The 15,892-nt window shown below is 32.2% G+C and overlaps 1 protein-coding gene and 1 long non-coding RNA gene across 3 annotated transcripts in view; both read right to left on the bottom strand.

The window, feature by feature from the left end:
- Nucleotides 1-8,601: 8,601 nt before the first annotated feature.
- LOC124898191 lies at nt 8,602-9,102 on the bottom strand. The gene is made up of 2 exons (XR_007055155.1): nt 8,832-9,102; nt 8,602-8,732 (listed from the first exon to the last, which is right to left on the bottom strand). It is a non-coding gene; the product is annotated as an uncharacterized LOC124898191 (long non-coding RNA).
- A 3,518-nt stretch (nt 9,103-12,620) lies between these two features.
- Nucleotides 12,621-15,892, bottom strand: part of LOC107867993 (filament-like plant protein 3) — a gene marked incomplete in the record, with an annotated part of 11,280 nt that continues 8,008 nt past the window's right edge. For both annotated transcript variants that reach the window (XM_047411995.1, XM_047411996.1), the window contains 1 exon segment: nt 12,621-13,135. In XM_047411995.1, coding sequence (XP_047267951.1) covers nt 12,998-13,135 — 138 coding nt within the window.

The raw sequence follows: 15,892 nt of genomic DNA, 5'->3' as shown, positions 1-15,892 counted from the left end.
AAATAATAGTGAAAAAAACAATCAAGAGAAAAGTTATAAAAACACAACAAAAAAAGGGCAACAGAAAAACCTACCAATAAAACAAAAAAAACAAAGGCCATCAACGATGGGATAAAAGCCAAAATGGCAGATGTTGCTGTTACATAGTGTTGACTGATAGTTTTGAGTTGTGGAGGTGTTGACATCAGCGATAATGGCGGTGCAGGGTCCAAGAAGAAGACACACTAGAAGACTCTAGTGTCTTCTCACGTTTCTTTTTGCTTTTTTGAGACTTTTTATATTTTTTATTTCTTTAATTGTATATTTTATTTGGACCATGCTGATGGACTGATATATTGAGATACTGGTCCTAGTATTTTTTATAAATATTATTTTGGAAAAAAATCAGACCAAGATTGGTCTTTTTGATTAAAAAAACAAAATGGCTAACATTTAGGAGTAAAAATTCATTGGCCACTTGGTGGCATTTCTTCAGTCGAGTGGACAATTTTGTCCTTTTTTCGTGTTAATAGAGTACATAATTCCCTTTTAACCCCTGCCCCCCTCAAAAGAAATATTTAATAATGAGATAAAGAGGCGTGTAAGCATAATTGTACGGTACATGAGAGCATACTTTTATTCTGAACTTTGGATCTGCTGGTACATTCCATTTTTCATCCGACGCTCAGATCAATAAATGTTGATCGAAGTTAACAAATAAGACTTTTTAACTACCAATCCTATAAACTCGCACAAATCACACCGAAAAGCATTGAGAATTTTCTCAATCATCTCTACACCCCAGAAATAACACAAAGCAACCACGGGCAGGGGTTAAAATTATCAAATCACACAAAAATAAGTATTTCATAAAAATCATCTAAAAATAGATCATTACAAACAACTACAAGAGGGTTAATTATTATTAGTGTTTGGATTAGTTTGTGTGAACCTTCACTAATTTCAGTGAGTCTTTGTTTATTGTGATAATAGTGGTTTGATTGTTATTTGAAGGATGCTTTTGTCGGGTAAATTATGCCATTATAAGATATATAGAGAAATTGTATAAAATATAGATATAAATTGTATAGTTGTTGTATAAACTATGTATCTTAAAAATAATTGAAGTTAAAACTTGTATAAAATGTATCTAAAAACTGTATAGAATGTATATAGAAACTACATAGTTGTTGTGTAGAAAATGTACTTTGATTGATTATTGCAATTAAATATTGTATAGGTTGTATATAAAACTATATAATTATTGATATGGTGCGCATAGAAATTATATCATTATTAGTGCAGAATATGTATATGTCTAGATTGTCTAATGACTGTGCATAACTATCGTATGAAATATGTATTTGTATTTGATTCCAAAGTTGCATTTATTTGGTATCAAATATTATATTTAGAAGAGCAATAATTACAATATTACAAAATTGTATTTGATTGTAAAAAAAATAAAATACTAATTTCTTTTCTAAAATAACAGTGAAAAAAATAATGAAGAGAAAAGCTATAAAACAACACAAAAAAGGGAAACAGAAAAAGCTACCAATAAAACAAGAAAAAAAGGCGAACAATGATGGGATAAAAGCCAAAATTGCTGCTGTTGCTATTACAAAGTGTTGACTGATGGTTTCGAGTTGGGGAGGTGTTGACATCAGCGCTAATGGCGGTGCAAGGTCAAAGATGAAGACACACTAGAGACTCTAGTGTCTTCTCAAGTTCCTTTTTTATTTTTTGAGACTTTTTATGTTTTTTATATTTTTTATTGCATCTTTTATTTGGTCCATGCTGATGGACTGAAATATTGGGCTATTGGGCCTGATATTTGTTTGTAAATATTATTTTGGAAATAAATTATACCAAGCTTTGGCTTTTTTATTTTAGAAAAATGGCTAACATTTGAGAATAAAAATTCATTGGCCATTTGGTGACATTTCTTCAGCCGAGTAGACATATTTGTCCTTTTTCCGTGTTAATATAGTACATAATTCCCTTTTACCACCACCCCTCTCCAAAAAAATATTTAATAATGTGATAAATAGGCGTTCAAGCATAACTTTACGATACATGAGGACATACTTTTCTTGTGAACTTCCTATACAATGAATTTGGAACCTTTATACTTCAAATAAAATAAGCACTTAATACTCAATAGTACATCCCATTACTTCTTTGAAAGAAAAAAATATCTATTTAATAAGTTCATGCTTAGTCACTTCATAGATGAAACAAGATTTTGTTATTTCAGCTTTGCAGCTTCTTCTACTATCCAATTATTTCATCTAGAATTCTACGAGTTTTATGTTGCATGATACCTATCATTTAAATCTTTGACATTCATCCTCCATTTTGAAAAGAAATTGTTAATTTAAAGGCGACTAAACTTGGTATCAGTATATTTAAAGTTGCTAATTACCAGAATCTTTTGGAGGTAGTACCACAAGAATGCAACTTATTGAATCAAACCTTTTGGGAAAGTCATGTCATTGTATTTTCAATATTTCATCTGAGTCGATCAAGAAACCATCCATCATAGAAAGGGACTTCAATTTCTAATTAATGGAAGCGATTGTCTTTTGGCACTCTACCAATCAATGAGCTGCGATTGCCATTTCTTGATCCTTCCATGCACATTAAAAGATGGATATAAATATGATCAAACCCTGATTAAACTTATTTGTTGCTGAAAAAAACTGGCAAGGAGTTCTGATATATAAATTTGTGCACGTAACATAAAACATATGAGACCCCCTTAATTTAAGACTTATACGGCTGTCCTGTTAAAATTTCACTATCAAGAAAAAACCTAAAATATTGGAATGTCTTTAACATTTATTAATTAAGAGAAAACAGATGCAATATCTCGCACAGTGCTCTCACCATTATGGAAGACATAAGGACTTCCAGAGAATTAAAATCACACAGCAATGCGAAAACATATTTCATGATTTGAAAGTAAAACAAGGGTTTAGTTGTCCTCAAGAACCTACTGAATAAACTGTTATTTTAACCTTAGAAGTAACAGAAACATAAATAACTTATGGCGCAGCCGTATTCTTTATTTTTATTTTAAAAAAAGATAATTACTCCAGTGATAATTAATTAATTACAACCTTAAAGTATGATTTAAGAGCTAGACATAAATGAGATGTTCTTGCCCTCATTCTTTATTATTTGAAACACCCAATGCAGCCAAAGTATATTCAGTATTCAGTAACATTTTATCCCACCTTCAACACTCAAATTCCATACCTATCTTTTGAATGTCTAAATAACCTACAGTAATCATGTATGGTCACATCCTATAGTAATCATGTATTGTCCCTGTATGGGCAATTAAAAATGGCACTGAATGTAATGAAAACCAATTTTCCCTTTAAATGTTGCAGATCATAAAAATTCGATCATTCTTTCATCTCCTCTAAAAGAAGTGGAACTACAAAATAAAGGGCCAGCACTTCGCTACAAGTTTCTAGTTGATTAACAAGTAATATGTAAGAAGTTCTAAGATATTTCTAGGTTATAAATTCATGTAAAAGGGTTGAAACTATGAAATATTTAGCAAATGACCATATTGATTTTTAATTCCCCAAATATAGTTCCTTTCTGAAGTTGGAATGCAGATCTTATCAATGAATTATCAATTTCTAGTTTCTGTAACTTTGCAGAAGTTTTCTGGTGCAAGTCCTTTTCCTTAGAAAGCTCTTCTTGAAGAGAATCAACTTTAGAAAGTAGTGTTTGCAGCTTCAATTTAGTTGCTTTAAGTTGTAACTATAACCCATATTTCTTGGCATTGGTAGCTTTAAGTTCAACATCTACTCCAGATTTTAATATTTCCACCATTTCTAGTTGGGTTTGAATACCTAAACACTTGACTTCCGTTTCCTCCAAGCAAAATTCTAATTTCTTAAGCTTAATATTAGTAGCTTCAACTTCTTCCTCAGCAGCTCTTTTTGCTTCCTCCACTGTAGTGAGATGAGCTTGGAGCTCAACTACATCAATTTTCACTTCTTCTAAGTGTTCAGCTAAATCCTAGAATATAGTACTGGTAGGCTCAACTTCTGCCTCAAATTTCCTTATTGGTTCATATGCCATAGATGACTTTTCTTTGTGCTCCACAATCTCAGCCTCCAGTTTTCGCGAATGTTCTGTAAAGTCTTTAAGATTGGTTATAGTAGCCTTAAATTCAGCCTCCAATTTCCACCTATCTTTATTTTCCATAGATAACTGAGCTCTTACCTCAATTAAAATGTTATTTGATTATTTTAATTGTTCTTTAAAAAGGTTAAGCTCGCCTTAACACTCAGTTAATTCTATCTCTAGTTTTAATTTTTCTACCTCTATCTTTGCCAACTTCTCCACTTTAGTTGTCTGACTAATCACGACTCTAAATTTAGTTCTTAAAATGGGTTCATTAATGTGAGCTCCTCCGCAATTGGACACTTTGATTTTGTTAAAAAAATATAATATTTAAGACATCCCTGGCTCAAATAGCAACCAACTTCTACTCAAAAGTCAAATGGTCATCTAGCTCAACCAAATCCCACTAAATCATGTAAGAGTGGTCTAGGATACATTATTGCAATATCAATACATGAAAATTGGATGAATACCAAAAAATGTTGGAGGTAAAGCTAACTTAAATGCCACATTACCTACCCATTGCAAAATATTAAATGTATTGATATACTTGGGCCTAAGATTGCCCCTATTCACAAAACTCATCATTTCCCTTTATGGGTGATGGTCATATATATACTTGATAACCAACCCCAAACTCCATTAGTCGATGCGTTCGATTGGTTAACTCTTTTAATAGCTTTGAGCTGCTTGTTTCCTATCCTGAATCCAACGATCAATATCCGTTTGCTACTTTACAATCTTCCCCTATATATAACATATAAAAATCCAAAAAATTGATCAAAATCAACAAAACTAAGTCCTAAAAAAAAGAACACATATTTTCCTCCTTCCTTTAATCTTTTCCCTCTTTGTTCCAAATGGATGGAACAAATAATAAAGTATTCTTTTGTGGCTTAGAAATTTTGAAGAACCAAAAGGTTACAATTCTTATGAAATGCAAAAGAGTACTATGACAAGTTACAAAGATTATGGTGGTGGTGCTTTTATCAGTGTGACCTAGAGTTACAAGGCCGGTCAATTTGTAGATAGGCATAGTCGATGTGAAGGCTTTTGAGAGGAAACTAATTATAAATCTACTTAGAAAGTGGATTAGAAGGCTCATGGTGCTATTACTGAGTATGAAACTAGTGTCAAGTGCAAGAAGACTACTACTTATAATAACAAGTCAAACAATATCACAATTCAAAAATCAAGGTTCATGATAGCACTTGACATTGCAAGCTTTGACAAGTAAGTGAATCATCTAAACTGATATAAAATGAGAAAACAATACCAAATCCCAAGGCAAGGCTTGATACAAGAAAAAACTAGGAAAAACGAAATTGACACTAAGGATGCAAAAACCAGCAAACACAAAAAGTGAAAAACAACACAAAGAAAGGGGATGAAGAAGAAGAATGCTTGAAATTAAAGGATAGATAGAAAGACGCTTACTTCTATCAAGTGATTAACAAAATATGGTGTATCAAACCATCAATCACACCTCACCACTAGAAGTTCAAACCTTCCTCTTAGGTGGACCAAGGGGAAGTCATGTCAGTGTATTTTCAATGTTTCATCTGAGTCGATCAAGAAATCATCGATCATAGAAAGGGACTTCAATTTCTAATTAATGGAAGCGATTGTCTTTTGGCACTCTACAAATCAATGAGCTGCGATTGTCATTTCTTGATCCTTCCATGCACATTAAAAGATGGATATAAATATGATAAACCCTAATTAAACTTATTTGTTGCTGAAAAAAAACTGGTAAGGATTTCGGGTATATAAATTTGTGCACGTAACATAAAACATATGAGACCCCTTAATGTAAGTCTTATACGACTATCCTGTTAAAATTTCACTATAAAAAAACCTAAAATATTGGAATGTCTTTAACATTTATTAATTAAGAGAAAACAGATGCAATATCTCGCACTGTGCTCTCACCATTATGGAAGACATAAGGACTTCCAGAGAATTAAAATCACACAACAATGCGAAAACATATTGCATGATCTGAAAGTAAAACAAGGGTTTAGTTGTCCTCAAGAACCTACTGAATAAACTGTCATTTTAACCTTAGAAGTAACAGAAACATAAATAATTTATGAAGAAGTCATATTTTTTTTTTAATAAGGATAATTACTCCAATGATAATTAATTAATTACTACCTTAAAATATCATTTAAGAGTTGGACATAAAAGAGATGTTCTCGCCCTCGTTCTTTATAGTTTGAAACACCCAATGTAGCCAAGGCATATTCTGCTTTCAGTAACATTTTACTCCACCTTCAACACTTAAATTCCACACCTGTCTTCTGAACGCCTAAATATCCTATAGTAATCATGTATTATGGTCATATCCTATAGTTATCATGTATTGTCATAATATGGGAAACTAAAAATGGCACTGAATGTAATGACAACCAATTTTCCCTTTAAATGTTGCAGATCATAAAAGTATGATCATTCTTTCATCTCCTCTAGAAGAAGAGGAACTATAAAATAAAGGGTCAACACTTCGCAACAAGTTTCCAGTTGATTAACAAGTAATATGTAAGAAGTTCTAAGATATTTCAAGGTTATAAATTCATGGACAAGGGTTGAAACTATGAAAATATTTGGCAACTGACCTTATTGATTTTAAATTCCCGGAATATAGCTCCTTTCCGAAGTTGGGATGCAGATTTTATCACTGAATTATCAATTTCCAGTTTCTGTAACTTTGCAGCAGTTTTCTGGTGCAAGTTCTTTTCCTTGGAAAGCTCCTCTAGAAGACAATCAACTTAGAAAGCAGTGTTTGTGGCTCCAATTCGGTTTCTTTAAGTTGTAACTGTAACCCATATTTCTTTGCATTAGTAGCTTCAATTTTATCATCAACTCCAGATTTTATTCCTTCTACCATTTTTAGTAGGGTTTGAATCCCTAAACACTTGACTTCAGTTTCCTCCAAGAAAATTTCTAATTTCTTAAGCTTCATATTTGTAGATTGAACTTCTTCCTCAGCAGCTCTTTTTTCTTCCTCAGTTGTAATGATTTGAGCTTGGAGCTCCACTACATCAATTTGCACTTCTTCTAAGCGTTCAGCTAAATCCTTGAATATAGTAATGGCTGGCTCAACTTTTGCCTCAGATTTCCTTGTTGCTTCATATGACATAGATAACTTTTCTTTGAGCTCCACAATCTCACCCTTCAATTTCTGCGAACGTTCTGTAAAGTCTTTAAGCTTAGTTATTGCAGCCTTGAATTCAGCCTCCAATTTCCTCCTGGCTTCATTTTACATAGATAACTGAGCCCTTTCAACAATTAAATTATACTTTGATTTTTTTAATTGTTCTTTAAATATGTTAAGCTCGCCCTGACACTCAGTTAATTCCATTTCTAGTTTCAAATTCTCCATCTCCATCTTTGTCAACTTCTCCTTTTCAGCTGTCTAACTAATCGTGACTATAAGTTCAGTTCTTAAAATGGGATCATTAATGTGAGCTCCTCTACAATTGGGACACTTTGATTTTGTAAAAAATTATAATATTAAAGCTTTCCTGACTAAATAGCAACCAACTTCTACTCAAAAGTCAAATGGTCATCTAGCTAAACCAAATCCCATTAAAGCATGAAAGAGTGGTTTAGGATATATTGTTGCAATATCAATACAAGAAAATAGGATGAATACCAAAAAATGTTGGAGGTAAAGCTAACTCAAATGCCACATCACCTACCCACTAATAAATCTTGAATGGACTTATACTTGGGCCTAAGCTTGCCACTATTCACAAACCTCATTATTTGCCTTCATGGGCGATGGTCATATAAACACCTGATAAACAACCCCAAACTCCATTACTCGAAGCTAACTCTTCTACTAGCTTTAAACTGCTTGTTGCCTATCCTGAATCCAACGATAAATATCTGTTTGCTACTTTACAATCTTCCCCTATATATAACATATAAAAAGCCAAAAAATTAATCAAAATCACCAAAACTAAGTCCTAAAAAAAGAACACTTATTTTTCCTCTTTTTTTTAATCTTTTTCCCCCTTTGTTCCAAATGGATGGAACAAACAATAAAGTATACTTTTGTGGCTTGGAATTTTTTTAAGAACAAAAAGGTTACAATTCTTATGAAATGCAAAAGAGTACTAAGTTACAAAAATTATGGTGGCGGTGCTTCTATCAGAGTGGCCTAGAGTTATAAGGCCGGTCAATGTGTGGATAGGCATAGTAGATATAAAGGTTATTGAGAGGAAGGTAATTATAAATCTACTTAGAAAGTGGATGACAAGGCTCATAGTGTTATTACTGAGTATGAAACTAGTGTCAAGTGCAAGAAAACTACTACTTATAATAACAAGTCAAACAATGTCACAATTCAAAACCAAGGGTCATGATGGCACTTCTCACTGCAAGCCTTGACAAGTAAGTCAAACACCTAAACTGATATGAAATGAGAAAACAATACCAAATCCCAAGGCAAGTCTTGTAGAATAAAGTCGAACCACACAAATACAATAACAACGCAAATTACATAACAATATCATGAAATATCCCAAAATCTGGTGTCACGGGATATGAACCAACAAAGTACATCTCAAATGTTAAAAGATACAATGATAGTCCTAAAAGAAAAAAATCATAATTTGTATCAGTATACAAAACAAGACATAAACTAGATAAGAAGATGTAGATCAACTCCGAAAGCATAGATCGACTACTACCTCGAATATACTCCAGATACCGTCTGAATCAGCTATCGTGCGGCGTACTCATACCTGGATCTGCACCAAAAGAGTGCAGTAAGGGTGAGTACGGTCCACTTATAATCAGTAGTTATCATAGACCGACTGAGTAAAGTAGAAAATAAAGCATATAAAATACACACTATGCCACGTCGCCTGCAATAAGCAAATATCCCACACGATAGCCCACACCATCTCCACTAACAGTTCTACAATATACATATTTACCAATAAAAGTATAAGAAAGGAACACAATAGATAGACATTAAATCAAAAACAGCAAGAGGTACAAATAGGTAAATATCACATCAAGAACGCAAATACAATACAAAATGCACATAAAGTGAAAAATGCAATAAAGATAATGATGATGTTGTGATGCATGAGATTGTCGCTCAACCTCCGTATACACTATCGACCTATTCTCCAAAGGTAAGACCCATGGGAGATTCGTTAACCCATATACAATCTAATAGCCAATACCAATCTAATATCACAAACTCCTCTCTGACATATACATCGGCAAAGAATTTTTAAAGAAATCTTATTTTCTGTCAGAAAAAGCCATTTTTTTTAGTATTTCTATGGTGGTATCAATGTTGAATAAATATATATGGTATGAGGATGTAATGCTCATAACCAATCAGAATGATAATTTCCACAATCCAACTAATATACCAGTTCACATAAGCGAAAATCCACTCAATATGTCAACCATATATGATCCAATATGGTCCACATGCTAATAGAGCAAAATGTAAACAAAAAGCCATTAATACCACATAAATTGCATTTTAGGCTTTTCCACTAGAAAGATACAATCAATAGAGATGCATACACAAAGCCAATAAACATCATATAAGACCCCTCATAGTCACACATAGAAAGTAATGTCTCACAATAAGCAAATAACAATAACACAAGCCCCCACACGGGCACAACACAATAATAATGTCATTTTTATGACTAGTTCCCACACCCAAACATGATTTTACACCAATATTAACTACTTGGCCTAGCCTAAAGAAAGTTAAGTCATAACCTACGTCGAATGTCAAAAATCAGTCCAAAAAGCCTTTAACACAGAGCTTTCTCCACACAAACAGACCCAGAATCAACTAAGACACGCAAATATGGAATCTACATGTTAAACAAAAATCAATGATACCCATATTGTCCATTTTTTGTCGGGTTCAAAACGGACCCTCGAAATAGATTTTCAAAAAAGAAAGGTAAAATTAAAATTTTAGTCTAAAAATATATTACTCGTGATTAAAGAAATCATAGAAGAAAACCCAAGTGAAAACGAGTAGAAATCAAAATTTAAATCAAAGAATTACTATTTAAAGCTTTCCAGACCATAAACCCCAAATTTCACTTTTAAATTAAAGTTTTAACAAGATTTAAATGATAAGAATTGAAGAAAAATAATTGAAATAAGGATTTGGAGCTTACCCAAGCTTAAAAATGGAAGAAATCGCTCAAAAACTCAAAACCCCTTGCTTTAACTCTCAAAAATGATGAAAAAAGGTGAAAATGGGGAATTTATATTACCCAGACATCGCTTAAGCAATCATTGGTCACTTAAGAAGCCATCACTTAATCGATCAGGTGTCGCTCATGCGATACCTGCCTGGCATGCGAGTGTCGCGTAAGCGACCAAGCTATCTCTTAAGTAAGCCTGTCGTCGCTTAGGCAACACTTTAGCTGTCAAGCCAAGTCGGTTAAATGACCAAAATGTCGCGTAAGATGTGCACCAGCCGGAGACTTGGAAAAGTCTCTGCGGATCCCTCGAAATTTATTCAAAATTTCGAGAATGCAAACGAACTTTACTACTAGACTAAATTTGATATTTCGAACTTAATGGCCATATCAAATTTTTGAAAAAAAATAACTGTTTTCACAAAATTAATCCCTGAAATTCAATTTGAGAACTTTTTAAACCCGGGACAAAAGAGAACCAGAACCATATCATTCATACATTCAGTCTGATCTTATCTGCCTATTACCCGATCATAGTTGTACTGTATTAGATTAGTTATCCGTCTCCCATGCCCTGTTAGAACAGTCTAGTCTGTAACAACACAACCTGAAAGGAAGCCATTCCTAATAGGAAGTTTCCCTGGTGGGAGCACTATTGGGGGTGATGGAGAAATCCTAATATCCTATTAGAATCTCTGATCAGAGTGGAAAGGGGATTTATTCCTTTCTCGCTCTGATTCCTGGTTGGAACCCCAGGATCAAAATGAGATACAAAAGCCGTAAAACCACATCAACCACGTTACCATTATAAAATTGACATTTTGGATCAGCTGGTACAATCTGATTTTCCATCCAATGCTCAGATCAATAAATGTTGATCGAAGTTAACTAATAAGATTTTTTAACCACCAAAACTATAAACTCGCAAAAATCACACCGAAAAGCATTGAGAATCATGTCAATCATCCCTACACCCCAGAAATACCACAAAGCAACCACGAGAAGGGGTAAAATTATCAAATCACACAAAAATACGTATTTCATAAAAGTCATCAAAAAATAGATCATTACAAACAACTATTAAGGGTTGATTATTATTAGTGTTTGGATTAGTTTGTGTGCACCTCCACTAATTTCATAGGGTCTCTGTTTATTGTGATATTAGTGGTTTGATTGCTATTTTAAGGATGTTTTTGTCGGGTGAATTATGCCTTTATAAGATAATAGAGAAACTATATAAAATATGTATATAAATTGTATAGTTTTTGTATAAAATACGTATCTGAATAACAATTGCAGTTAAAAGTTGTATAAAATATGTTTAAAAATTGTATAAATGTATATAGAAACTACATAGTTGTTGTATAGAAAATGTATCTGATTGATTATTGCAATTAAATGTTGTATAGGTTGTATATCAAACTGTATTATTGTTGATATGATGCGCATAGAAATTGTATCATTGTTTGTGCAGACTATGTATGTCTATATTGTCTAATGACTATGCATAACTATCGTATGAAATATTTATTTGTATTTGATCCTAATGATACATTTATTTGGTATCAAATATTATATTAAGAAGAGCAATAATTACAATATTACAAAATTGTATTTGATTGTTAAAAAAATAAAATACTAATTTCTTTTCTAAAATAATCGTGAAAAAAAAATGAAGAGAATAGCTATAAAAACACAACAAAAAAGGGCAACAGAAAAAGTTACCAATAAAACAAGAAAAAAAGGCCAACAACTACAGGATAAAAGCCAAAATAGCTGGTGTTGTTGTTACAAAGTGCTGACTGATGGTTTCGAGTTAGGGAGGTGTTGACATCGGCGATAATGTCAGTGTGGGGTCCAAGATGAAGACACACTAGAAGACTCTATTGTCTTCTCATGTTCCTTTTTGCTTTTTGAGACTTTTTATGTTTTTTATTTTTTTTATTGCATCTTTTATTTGGACCATGCTGATGGACTGATATATTGGGCTATTGGGCCTGATATTTATTTGTAAATATTATATTGGAAATAAATAAGACCAAGCCTGGTCTTTTTGATAAAAAAATGACTAACATTTGGGAATAAAAATTCATTAGCCACTTGGTGGCATTTCTTCAGCCGAGTGGACACATTTGTCCTTCTTCCGTGTTAATATAGTACATAATTCCTTTTTAACCCTCCCTACCTCCAAAAAAAAAGTATTTAATAATGAGATAAATAGGCGTGCAAGCATAATTGTATGATACATGAGGGTATACTTTTCTTGTGAACTTCCTGTACAATGAATTTGGAACCTCAATACTTCAAATAAAATAAGCACTTAATACTCAATAGTACATCCCATGACTTCTTTGAAAGGAAAAAAAAATATTTATGTAATAAGTTCATGCTTAGGCACTTCATAGATGACACAAGATTTTGTTATTCGAGCTTTGCGGCTTCTTCTACTATCCAATTGTTTCATCTTGAATTCTACGAGTTTTATGTTGCATGATACCTATCATTTCAATCTTCGACATTCATCCTCCATTCCAAAAAGAAACTATTAATTTAAAGGCGACTAAACCCGATGTAAGTATATTTGCAGTTGCTGAGTTCCGAAATCTTTTGGAGGTAGTACCACAAGAACAACTTCTTGAACCAAACCTATTGGAGAAGTCATGTCATTGTATTTGCAATGGTTCATCTGAGTCGATCAAGAAATAATCCATCATAGCAAGGGACTTCAATTGCCAATTAATGGAAGCGATTGTCTTTTGGCACTCTGCAAATCGACGAGTTGCTATTGCCATTTCTTGATCCTTCCATGCACATTAAAAGATGGATATAATATGATGAAACCCTGATCAAACTTACTTGTTGCTGAAAAACAACTGGCAAGGTTTCTGGTATATAAATTTGTGCACGTAATATAAAACAAATGAAACCCGTTAGGGGTCGTTTGATGTGAGGTACTAGAGTAAATAATCCCAAAATAAAATAATAGTCCCGAGGTAAAAAATTTAATACATCGTTTGATTGTTAATATTTGAGATAATCCGGGACTAATAAATAGTACCGGGATAAGTTATCCCCACATTTGGTGGGATAACAATTCCATCATAATTTGTACTTGGGATAAAACTATAAAATGACAAGATTACCTACAAATCCATTACAAACACATTTCTCCAATCTTCTTGATCTTCTCTTAGTTCTTCAATCTCTATTTATTACTTTTGAATTTGAAAAAATATTATTGATATCTACTTGATTATCTAAAATACGCTATTTATGACAAATTAAAAAGACTAAAATATCTTATTTTGGAATGACGGAAATATATGACTAAGAAAAATTAACCTCTTATTAATTAAACTTTGCATTTTTTTTTTCATCCCATTGCTTGTGAATTTTATAAACTTACATGGTATTTTCTTATATAAAGGATCAAAATGCACAACTAACAAATTAAAAATAAAAATATGTTAAATTCATACATAATAAGAATAAGAATCAAAACTAGGTACTATAATTTTTTATATATCCGACGAAATGTAGATACTATAATTTTTTAAGCATAGAAAAACGGAATTCAACATCAACTTTTTTCTTTCAAGTGTTATTTTTGTGAATTGATAACATAAAAAGTTCTTACTACACAATGAAAAAATTACTTAAAGTAAGTAGATTTTATAATAATAATTACCATTCACTAGTAATCTGTAAAATATTTTAGCAACTACAAAGGCGTTGCCTAGTTTTAATACACATTATTGTTTCGCAATTGACTCCATTGTTCAATTATATATTTTAAATTAAATAATTTTTTAATCACTTGAAAATTGATATTTTATATATCGATTAAAATGAATTTTAATATTCTATATTATATGGGTGATATGTGTTTAAATGAAGTGACATAAACAACAAATCTTCTTTTACTTTAACAAACTTAAGTTGAAAGTTTTTATTTCAAATTAAATAAGATGTAGAAATTTATTTTTTTTAACACACGGCATAGTCATAGGAAGACACATGCAAAAAATTTAAAACTAAATAAGATGAAAATTTTATTTTTAAAATACACAGGATATAATCATGAAAATGCACACACAAAAAAATTGAGAAAAATAAGATGAAAGTTTTATTTTTAAGAATAAATATTTAAAGCTTGAAAAAAAATATATATAAAAAAAGAAGTTAAATAAGATGGAGGGTATTTTGGTAATCAATTAATTTATTCTTAGAAATTATACCATGCATATTACTTTCAATACAACAAACCAAACACTCAATAAAAAATAATCCCAGCATAACTAATCCCAGTATAACTTATCCATCATAATTTATCCCAACATAACTAATCTCAGCATAACTACATTCCCAACCAAACGACCCTTAATCCAAGTCTTATACGACTGTCTTGCGAAAATTTCACTAACGAGAAGAAACCTAAAATATTGGAATGTCTTTAACATTTATTAATCAAGTAAAAAGAGATGTAATGTTTCACACTATGCTCTCACCATTGTGTAAGACATAAGGACTTCCAGAGAGTTAAAATCACACAGCAATGCGAAAACATATTGCATGATCTGAAAGTAAAACAAGGGTTTAGTTGTCCTCAAGAACCTACTGAATAAACTGTCATTTTTACCTTAGAAGTAACAGAAAGCTGAATAACTTATGAAGCAGTCGTCCTCTTTTTTTATTTTTTATTTTTAAAAAGGACATGGAGAAGTTACAGCTCACTGAGGACATGACCCTAGATAGGAAGATATGAAGGACGCAGATTAGGAGAGAAGGCTAGTGCCAGTTTGAGTCGTGGGGTAGGACATTACTTGGTAGATGTATTATTCTTGCTAGGACACTTTGTTGCATGCCTTATTACGAATGAGGTTACTATTCTTTGTTTATTATTCATTGTGGGTGGCATATTTATGTCTTGACATCTTGTTTCATGCTTTATTAAGTATTTGTTTATTACTCCTTATCTTGAGCCGGGGATCGAAAACATCCTTTCTACTTCTCCTGAAGTAGTGGTATGGACTACGTACATCTTACCCCCAGACCCCACTAGGTGGGAGTACACTGGGTTTGTTGTTGTTGTTGTTTTTAAAAAAGGATAATTACTCCAGTGCTATTAATTAATTACGACCTTAAAATATGATTTAAGAGCTGGACATAAAAAAGATGTTCTCACCCTCATTCTTTTTTGTTTGAAACACCCAATGCAGCCAAAGCATATTCTGCATTCAGTAACATTTTACTCCACCTTCAACACTTAAATTCCACACCTGTCTTTTGAACGTCCAAATATCCTACAGTAATCATGTATGGTAACATCCTATAGTAATCATGTATTGTCACAGTATGGGCAACTAAAAATGGCACTGAATGTAATGACAACCAATTTTCCCTTTAAATGTTGCGGATCATAAAAATATGATCATTCTTTCATCTCCTCTAGAAGAAGAGGAACTACAAAATAAAGGGTCAGCACTTCGCAACAAGTTTCCAGTTGATTAGCAAGTAATATGTAAGAAGTTCTAAGATATTTCAAGGTTATAAATTCA

This window comes from Capsicum annuum, chromosome 4 (assembly GCF_002878395.1).
Source record: "Capsicum annuum cultivar UCD-10X-F1 chromosome 4, UCD10Xv1.1, whole genome shotgun sequence".
NCBI classification, from domain to species: domain Eukaryota; kingdom Viridiplantae; phylum Streptophyta; class Magnoliopsida; order Solanales; family Solanaceae; genus Capsicum; species Capsicum annuum.
The sequence above is the reverse complement of the archived record's forward strand: the minus strand, read 5'-3'. Positions and strand labels throughout refer to the sequence as shown.